The following is a 10,586-nucleotide window of genomic DNA, read 5'->3' on the forward strand; positions in this document are numbered from 1 at the left end:
TGTGTGTGTGTGTGTGTGTGTGTGTGTGTGTGTGTGTGTGTGTGTGTGTGTGTGTGTGTGTGTGTGTGTGTGTGTGTGTGTGTGTGTGTGTGTGTGTGTGTGTGTGTGTGTGTGTGTGTGTGTGTGTGTGTGTGTGTGTCCAGGTGGTGGATCGTTCTGGTCTGGTTGATGAAGCAGAGTGTGTTCTCAGCTCGCTGGAGCTCAGACTAAACGAAGAGAACTGCTTATCAAGCGACACTAAAAGAGTTCATCTCAGGATCCAGGCACTTCAAAACACAGTAACACGTATGCATGCAGCATCCAACTGTGCTGATAACTAAGCACTCGCACTCTGAAATAGGTGAGAGTGTATACACTCACACACACGCACACACTAATGCATAGAACCACACGGCAGTGAGTTCATCTTCAGCTCAGGGTTGTTTTTTTCAAGACACCTTTGCAGAATGTCAAATAGCCACGCTCTTGTGGAGACATGCTGCGGTGCAATGACAGGAGTGTGTCAAAACAGCACAGCGAGGACAGATTATGTGGAGAGGCTACAATTATACGCAAACACACACACATGACACATCTACAAGGCCCACAAGGACACTTGAACAGTGACAGATCACACTGCAAAGAAGCAGCGGCTCGTACAATGTGTCAGAGTCCTCCCACTCTCATAATTGTCTCACAATATACATCCTTCACGTTACAGATGCTGACTAAAAGACATTTGTGTTTGGAGGACACAAGTTATCTTTGTGTAAATACTATTTGTTAGATTGTGTAATGTTTATAAGAAAAAACATTCTGTCAGTACTGAGTATATGATACAATGGAACTAATAATATGTCTTTGTACATTTTCTATTGCTTCATTATTTATACAGATGGAGAATGACTCCTTTTTTGTTTTATCCATAATTTTAAGTGCAGACATTTAAAATGACCACTGGACCCAGACATTTGGGATTACCTGGCTTATGTCTCTACAGAACATACTTCATGACTACTGATTGACTACTGCATGAGCTGTACAGAAATATAAACAAACACATACTTTATGTTTACTTTTCTTGTGCTGTCGAATGAAAATGTTTACATTTTTGGCATCATGCAGGATGATTGATATCGTGTTTTCAATGTGGTCCATGATGTACTTGTAATGTGTGAGCAGATTTGATTTCCACCTTTAAAAGTAAAAAGTGGGCTAAATGTTGGAGTCATTTTTTCTCACACAAACACAGCCATCCTTCTTCACAACATGTAAAGTCATATTTAGCATTTACACAATCTGGTTGTATCATTTTATTTAATTTCCTGTATTATGACACCTCTCTAATAAGTGATAAACAATTTCAAAGGCAAAATTCCAAAAATGATCTCCCTTTATTTGACTAGATTTCATAAAAATCACAGTATAGTATATTGCCTAAAGTAAAACTAAAAATCCATAAAAATGTTAAAGTCATAGTATGTCATTAAAAGGAATGAAAATCATAGCAGTATATATCGTAAACAGTCATAGAATAATATGGCAAAGAAATATCAAAGAAGTAATAATATAGTATGTAGTAAAAAGTAATGTAGTATGTCACAAAAAAGTAATTTGTAGTATATAGTATTACCGTGTTGTTAAAAAAAATTTGGCCAAAAAGGTCAAACAATTTCCAAAATGAATCACAAGGTAGACATGCTCTAAAGCATAGCCTGCTTTATTGTCTATTTTACTCTAAATGGAACATAATTTACTAAATGAACATTATAAAGTATCGAAGAAAACTTGAAACTAGCGATTGAGACCATAAACTCCTGTTTACGATGTTTACTGAGGTAATAAATCCAGTGAGAGTCGTGTTCTCATAGTCTTCTATACAATCAGACATTTTGCAACCAGTGGAATCTTCCCCTGCTGGCCATTAGGAAGAGTGCAAGTGTACGGCAATTCCTCATTGGTTTAACTTTTCAGAACTTGAGGTCCCCCCCCCCCCCCCCCCCACGTTAACACCGTCGGCTCTCTCAGTACTGTTTCCATTATTTGGACTGTTATCGTTGTTAGCATCGTTAGCTATCCACAAGGAGGCAATAGATATGCACTGAATTTAGCATTTAGCACCTTTGACTTAATTTTGGTCAAAGGGGACTTTTTGACATTTTTGGAACAATAAAGAGCTGCTATATCATGTGAACAAATGTGTTGTGCCTCCTGTCTTATTATTTGCGGAAATAGTGGGTTGTTTTTGCCTTAACTGCCTTCATTTAAGGTTCTTGTGCTTGGAAAGCTTTGTTTATCCAGGCATGAAGTTACTGCTTTCCCCTGCTTAAGCTACTGTTGTTTCCGTCAGTATTCTATGTCATACACTGAAGCATTCCACACACAAACATCATGTGTTATGCAGACTGAATAAAGAGCAAACATGTTGTCAGTCTAACCCAGTCATTTATCAAAATGGCCCATCCCTGAGGGAAAATGTTGGTAGAAATGCCTTTGGAACCCAATACACAGACACAGGTAAGATATTGCTGGAAATAGATGAGCAGATTACAGTGTAATGTTAGCTAAGAGGCAGAACTGGACAACTGCTCCCATATGCAATCAAAACTCAGTCAGTCCAATTATTACTAATTGTCATCATTCAGTATAATGCTTACTGTAATCAACAAATTGAGGGATCAAATAGAGGTTGATGCCTTTTGGCTTAAGGTTTTTGCCTTTCTTGGTCAGTATACTGTGTCATTAAAAAGCTCTACAAAGGTCATAGTATATATAGTATGGTGAAAAAGGTCAACAGTATAGCATGTTGAAAAAAGTAATAAAAAGTTATAGTATAGAATGTTAAAAAAGTAATAAAATGTAATGGTATAGCATGTTGAAAAAAGTATTTGTATATCATGTGGGAAAAAGGCACAGTATAGGCACAGTATTTCGAAAAAAGTAATTAAAATATCTAATATAATATGTCGGAAGAAATGTCTTACTACAGCATATTGACAAAAGTCATAGTATAGCATGTCGAAAATAAGTCATAGTATAGCATGTTGAAAAAAGTCATAGTATAGTATGCAGCATGTCGTATGTATGTCGAAAATAAGTCATTAAAAAAGTAATATGTCGAAAAAAGTCATAGTATAGCATGTCAAAAAAAGTCATAGTATAGTATGTTGAAAAAAGTCATAGTATAGTATGTCGAAAAAAGTCATAAAAAAGTCATAATATAGCATGTTGAAAAAATTCATAGTATAGTATGTTGAAAAAAGTCATAGTATAGTATGTTGAAAAAAGTCATAGTATAGTATGCAGCACAAAGTCATAGTATAGTATGTTGAAAAAAGTCATAGTATAGTATGCAGCACAAAGTCATAGTATAGTATGCAGCACAAAGTCATAGTATAGTATGTTGAAAAAAGTCATAGTATAGTATGTCGAAAAAAGTCATAGTATAGCATGTTGAAAAAAGTCATAGTATAGTATGTCGAAAAAAGTCATAGTATAGCATGTTGAAAAAAGTCATAGTATAGTATGTCGAAAAAAGTCATAGTATAGTATGTCGAAAAAAGTCATAGTATAGTATGTCGAAAAAAGTCATAGTATAGTATGTTGAAAAAAGTCATAGTATAGTATGTCGAAAAAAGTCATAGTATAGTATGTCGAAAAAAGTCATAGTATAGTATGCAGCACAAAGTCATAGTATAGCATGTCGAAAAAAGTCATAGTAGAGCATGTTGAAAAAAGTCATAGTATAGTATGTCGAAAAAAGTCATAGTATAGCATGTCGAAAAAAGTCATAGTATAGTATGTCGAAAAAAGTCATAGTATAGTATGCAGCACAAAGTCATAGTATAGCATGTTGAAAAAAGTCACAGTATAGCATGTTGAAAAAAGTCATAGTATAGCATGTTGAAAAAGTCATAGTATACTATGCAGCACAAAGTCATAGTATAGCATGTCGAAAAAAGTCATGGTATAGCATGTTGAAAAAAGTCATAGTATGCAGCATGTCATATGTATGTCGAAAATAAGTCATTAAAAAAGTAATATGTCGAAAAAAGTCATAAAAAAGTCATAGTATAGCATGTTGAAAAAGTCATAGTATACTATGTCGGAAAAAGTCATAGTATAGTATGTTGAAAAAAGTCATAGTATAGTATGCAGCACAAAGTCATAGTATAGTATGTCGAAAAAAGTCATAGTATAGCATGTTGAAAAAAGTCATAGTATAGTATGTCGAAAAAAGTCATAGTATAGCATGTTGAAAAAAGTCACAGTATAGCATGTCGAAAAAAGTCATAGTATAGCATGTTGAAAAAGTCATAGTATACTATGTCGGAAAAAGTCATAGTATAGTATGTTGAAAAGTCATAGTATAGTATGCAGCACAAAGTCATAGTATAGTATGTCGAAAAAAGTCATAGTATAGCATGTTGAAAAAAGTCATAGTATAGAATGTCGAAAAAAGTCATAGTATAGCATGTTGAAAAAAGTCATAGTATAGTATGCAGCACAAAGTCATAGTATAGTATGCAGCACAAAGTCATAGTATAGCATGTCGAAAAAAGTCATAGTATAGCATGTTGAAAAAAGTCATAGTATAGTATGCAGCACAAAGTCATAGTATAGAATGTTGAAAAAAGTCATAGTATAGAATGTCGAAAAAAGTCATAGTATAGTATGCAGCACAAAGTCATAGTATAGAATGTCGAAAAAAGTCATAGTATAGCATGTTGAAAAAAGTCATAGTATAGTATGCAGCACAAAGTCATAGTATAGCATGTTGAAAAAAGTCATAGTATAGTATGTTGAAAAAAGTCATAGTATAGTATGTCGAAAAAAGTCATAGTATAGCATGTTGAAAAAAGTCATAGTATAGTATGTCGAAAAAAGTCATAGTATAGTATGTCGAAAAAAGTCATAGTATAGTATGTCGAAAAAAGTCATAGTATAGTATGCAGCACAAAGTCATAGTATAGCATGTCGAAAAAAGTCATAGTATAGCATGTTGAAAAAAGTCACAGTATAGTATATTGAAAGAACTCATTAAAAAAGTCAACCTAGAAAAAAATAAGGAAAAAGGTCATTTAAAAGCTATACTATAGTAGGCTCATAATCTCATAAACTCTAAATTGTCATATAATGTCTAGGGTCTGGGAGATTCCTTGAGTTACTGGATTACTAAATTTAATTGAATCCCCTCAATCAGAAGATTTGTGGTATAGTATGTCATTAAAATGTCCAAAAAGTCATAGTATAGTATATAATTAAAATGTCAAAAAATAGAAAGATGTGAAAGTCAACACACAGAATGTCTGTCTGACCGGAGATTCTAGTGTAGCATCACATAATAGTACACAGTCTGTGCAACATAAAAAAGAAAAAAGAAAAAGACATTTAAAAAATGTTCTTCACTGAGTTTGTGAACTAAATATATATTGGATATCACTTAACCTGACATATTACACAACCAGTGTTTAATTCAGTAAATCCAATTTGTAAATCAATCTGGCTATGATACTCGTATCTTGCATATAAAGAAGGAATGAGTTGCGAACTGATGTTCAGGTTTTGCTCAACAGATAAGCTTAAGAAAAAGGAATGCATTCATTTTAGGAAAACATAATTTTATTTGAACATGAACATTTCAAAAAACGTCACTTAAAATACACAAAAAAAAAAGTTTTTAAAAGTTTACTCCTAGAATTTGTTCGCACAGCAGTCACCAAACCATAATGTATGCCTATAGAAATGCACTGAGAGGTCGTTATTGGTCAGAGTGAAGTCATTTGTTATGTATAAAAATGGGAATGACATGAAACCATTTCCTGTCTAACTGTTAAGAACCACATCACGGCTTCAGACTAAACAGACATGAAGTCACACCCACACAAAGAGTCTAACTTATACACAGGCTCCTAAACATGGAAGGATGTGTCTCCATCCATGAAACATCTCCCAGTATCTATCATTTTAAAACATGTCAATTGTGTGATTTTTCACTTTCATCACACCAACAATGTAAACAATGGTGCATCTCACTGGGAACAGCTCGTATCGTTAGTGGTTCACACACACAAGTTATCTCTTGAGTCTTGAATGGACAGGAGTGCTCTAAACCTTGCCAGTTGGCCGTGGCTGTCGAGTTAGAGCGAAGTCCTTTTGGTGTTCACACTGCCGAGTGATTCTTTAGCCTCCCATCTCTTGCAGGGGAAGAGGAGGTGAGCACTGGACCCCGTGTGCCAAACTCCTGTCACCTCCGTCTGAGGTCAGCAAACTGGAAGAGAAGGACACGTTCAGATTGGAACATTACAGAACATTTGGTTACCTGATGTAAAGGCAAACACTGGATACTTGTGTGTGTTCAGTATCGACAAATCATCCAGTTTGGCCAAAAACACAGATCTCGACCGATACTGGGTTTCGGAGGCGGATGCCAATATTTCAGAGTTTAAAAATAGATCGACCAATATAGCTGAGGATAAGAATCTCTTAAATCAAATGAAAGAAAAGAACTGAGCGGGACAAACTATGTAATGCAGACGCTATTTCTAACGTCTCACTGCACACAAATCTTTTCTGCAGTTCTTTGTTATTAATCTGCAGATATAAATGCTGATACAAAAGTAGGGCTGCAAGTAACAATACATTTTTAATCTATTCATTTGTAAAAAAAAATGATTAATAGTGTAGGCTACAAAATGTTATAAAATAGTGAGAAATCCAAGCAACAGACAAAACCCAAACATTTCACAAAGATTTGTCGATTATCAAAGCGGTTGCCAAATCATTTTCCAGCAACTAACCGTCCAATAGAACAGCGGCTTTGGTGTATAATCCGTGCAAGCCAGTGCTCGTGTTTTCTTCTGGTTCGGTGGTGAGTGGACTGGACTCCTGTTCCTGCTGAACTGAGCCAGTGGCTGTATAGGACTGATAATCAGCTCAGTAGGCACAGGAAGCCAGTCCCAAATATCTCTTCTCTCTGTTTCACAAAGCACTGGCGAGCTATGAACACATACTTTCTCCTCTTTTTTTTTTTTTTTTTGTTTTTTGTCTGTAATGAAGCAAAAAGCAACGCAAACTCAGGCGACGTGTCAGGCGGCGTTCCGCTTTGCCAAACCCACAAGAAACCCCACAACTTGAGGTTCCTCTAGACTGTTGAGGTTGTTGGATCTCACTAGCTGGTGAAAGGTGTGCTTGACACGGTAGAAACCTCTCCACCGCAGTCTCAGCAAGACTTCTGCTGGATTGTGGGAGCTATCCAAAATGATTGGTACATCGTTGGCTTAAACAAATAGGCTATTAGACTATTTCAGGAGTCCGATCATAAAAATCGAGCTATAAATCCATCAAAATCACATTCCAGCACCTTCTGTGAGGAGCATGCATACATACTGCATCAAAAATGATTTCCAACATATACTTGAAATTGAATACAACAGCTCTCTAAAATATAATTGACATTTAAGAGACAATCAGTCAAGTTCAGCTGCGTGGAGAAAAGACGGTGTGGGCTAAATAAGTTTATTTTCGGTGTCTTCATACAATGTTGCTTGGTCCTTTTATGTGCAGAGCACCATTTCCCTCCCATTAGAGTGTAATAAATCACCTTTTAGATACAGGCTCTGATGGCAATTCCTCTCTTTTACAGGCCTCTGATGGTCATTAGTCTTTTAACAAGCCCTAAATATAGGTCTAAAAATGGCAGACTCCACATGGCCCTCATTTCTAATTCACACATCTGTCCTCGTTTAGTCGCCATTTTGTCGGTGTGCATATAGAGCGCTATAATACCTCCTCACGCCTCGTATCGTGACTGCCAAAAAAAGACGGACAGTTTTAAAATACATTTCCAGCCATCTGTCACTGTTTTGATTGGGGAGTGATCGGTCCAGAACGGTACGGCTTGGCATTACAATTAGCTGATATAACAGTGGACTACACCCATGTAATAGAAAAGTTATACAGTAAGTTACTGTGGGGCAGTATTTTAAACTTAAAAGACGCAGTCTTACATGATGTATTCTCTCTGGTAGGAACATGCAAATGGAGGTTGTTGTATAACGGCTTCAAAACAAAAAAGAAAATCTTGAGACAGACCGAGATGTATTGATCACTGTGTTGGCAGACGGGCCGTGCTAAATACAAACCTGCATAAATCGTTTTTTGGAGTTTCAAGCTCATCTTGACTAATTGGGGAACCCCTCTCTCAGTGCACTCTTTAAGACAAAGCGTGTGTTACTTGTAACCCAATTGACAATTCCTGCTTTTCTTGTCGTCACTGTGTGTTTTTACAGGATCACAACCTCTTGTTTCTCTGAGACAACACAATAGAAGCTACATGGCACAGTAAATCCACTGCAGAAACACTTAACTGTCACAATAAAGTGGAACTGACCTCCCTAAATCATGAAAAGCTCTAAAATCGTTGCAAGATGTCCATCCTTTGAAGCCTCAGTCTTGTTTTCCTTCCCAGTGTGGAAAGGTGTTCGGTGAGAAACCGTCTGCTTTCTGTCTCTTGGTTTCCTCCGTCTGAGATTAGATCAGAAATCAATACGTATCTGCCAGGGACGCACGGAACGGCACTTTTCACTGCCAACGTGATTTGAAGCTTAAAGCCTGAAGCACAAAGATGAGCACTGATTTGCTGCAGGCCCCGTCAACCTGTTTAACTAATTACCCTGCTGTATGTAAATTAAATTAAACTAAAGTTAAAGGAATAGTTCGACATTTTAGGGAAATTTACACCAGAACAACAATAACAGGAAGTCACTGCAATCAGCCAAGAAATAGTACACCACGTTCCCTCTGTTAAAACCACCACTTGTTGTTTTCACACTTTGATTTTTTTGCCAGGTGGCAACCTCCACTTCAGCCGAGTGAAGCCAATGCGGAATCTCCCTCTACTGCCCAGCAGGGGGCGACTCCTCAGCTTGCAAAAAGAAGTCCGATTGTATGAAAGTCTCTGAAAAAATGACCCTACCCTAGTTTATGGTCTCAATCGCTAGTTTAGAGTCTTCTTCAACACAGCATGATGTTCATATAGTAAATTACGCCGAATTGTAACTTCAAACGGAGATAAGCCTTCTTGAGATTGTCGATTATCGATCATCAGTCTGCAGCCGCAACTAAACATCCCTGCCGATTTTCGAATGACTTTTCCCGTCCTGCCTCCTTCTCAAATTGACCATTTTTAACGTCATACTAAAAAGTACTTAATAGTGCAAAAATATATAGACATTTAAATGGGCTAAATGATGTTCCCCAACAAGGCTTACAAGGCAGGCTGTCAAGTTCCATGTTCATAGCTGTGAGACTAAAGGAAAAGATTAATTGTGTTATCTGTACGTCTTCATACCTGACATGCATCAAATAAAATGATCCACATTCTATGCCTGAAAATAGAATGTGTACGTAGTATGACTTTGGGACACAATGAGTGCCGGCTGTAAGAAAGACAGAATGGTGGCGATGAAGGACAACGATGATTACGAGGGTGATAATTGTAGCCACTGCTCCCGGACTGATGTAATATCTGTCAGCAGCATTGGGCAGCGTTTTGGGTCTTCCCAGGTCTCATTAGTACTGGAGGTGCAGTCTCTCTCCTCAGGTGCTCGGCTCTCACCTTTGCTAAAAAAAACTACAAAACCGTGCAAAACCGGCATCATCTGCAGGATTATCTTTTATACTACGGAACTGAAAGGAGACGGAAGCAGAAGGGCGGAGCGAGAGAAGAAGATGAAAGAGGAGGGAAAGAACCACGGGCAATGCAGGAGAGCGTAGAGCGGCACTCATTAGCAATGTTGCACATTGTGTGACGAGGCTCGTGTGTTTGATTCTTCTGAGTGAGGGCCTCAGCGGAAAAGCTTCACAGACATGCAAGTGAGGCGAGGAAGAGAGGAGAGATATTTCGACTGAGGTTAGACTAAATTGAATTGGAAATGCAGGATAAGGAGACAGTGAAATGAGATAAGAGAAAGAGGGGGAAGGTGAAACGATGCAAGTCAATCAAAGTAAGGAGCGAGAAAACAGAAGAGGACAAAGGGGAAGGAGTTCTGTGACTGAAATGTACAAACACACATTAGATAATCAAACTCAAGTGTGTTCACGCGAAAGCGCAAACACACACACACACACACACACACACACACACACACACACACACACACACACACACACACACACACACACACACACACACACACACACCGTAAAAACTTAAAAGAGCATTTCTGTTTTCTCTTTCTGTCCCACACATCCGTTGTCTTCCTTTGTCTGCTTGTCTGGGTCAAGCTCTCCTCAGGTGCAGAACTTAGCCACTGTGAACAAAGAGGGAATCAATCACTGTTCACCAATCAGCTAAGCTCTGTGCCTGGCTGGAGAGAGGATAAAAAAACCTGTCTGGAGGACTGACACGTACACACACACGTGTACACACACACACACACACACACGTGTACACGCACACACACACACACACACTTCAAGACCCTCTGGCTCCACCATCATCCGTTTCCTTCTCTGCGCTTCCAAATCATCAACTCCTCAAACACAATCACACACACTCTGAGGTAATCATGTCTTCTTTAGTTTTAAGTTTCTGGGGGACAAAT

General features: G+C 37.7%; 2 protein-coding genes across 6 annotated transcripts in view; one reads left to right on the plus strand and one right to left on the minus strand.

Annotated features, from left to right (window-relative positions):
- The window catches only part of fancc (FA complementation group C), a 27,619-nt gene extending 25,233 nt beyond the window's left edge, over positions 1 to 2,386 (plus strand). Inside the window, exon 15 of the mRNA XM_076099737.1 lies at positions 144 to 2,386. Within this exon, the coding sequence (XP_075955852.1) occupies positions 144 to 320 (177 nt within the window). The 3' untranslated portion in view covers positions 321 to 2,386. The remainder of the gene's footprint in view (positions 1 to 143) is intronic.
- aopep (aminopeptidase O (putative)) overlaps positions 940 to 10,586 on the minus strand; it is a 70,955-nt gene continuing 61,308 nt past the window's right edge. For all 5 annotated transcript variants that reach the window (XM_076099735.1, XM_076099736.1, XM_076099732.1 and 2 more), the window contains one exon: positions 940 to 6,250. The gene's annotated coding sequence lies outside the window, so the exon portion shown is untranslated. The remainder of the gene's footprint in view (positions 6,251 to 10,586) is intronic.

Source organism: Anarhichas minor, unplaced genomic scaffold (assembly GCF_050575085.1).
Source record: "Anarhichas minor isolate MPS153535 unplaced genomic scaffold, ASM5057508v1 ptg000025l, whole genome shotgun sequence".
Lineage (NCBI taxonomy): Eukaryota > Metazoa > Chordata > Actinopteri > Perciformes > Anarhichadidae > Anarhichas > Anarhichas minor.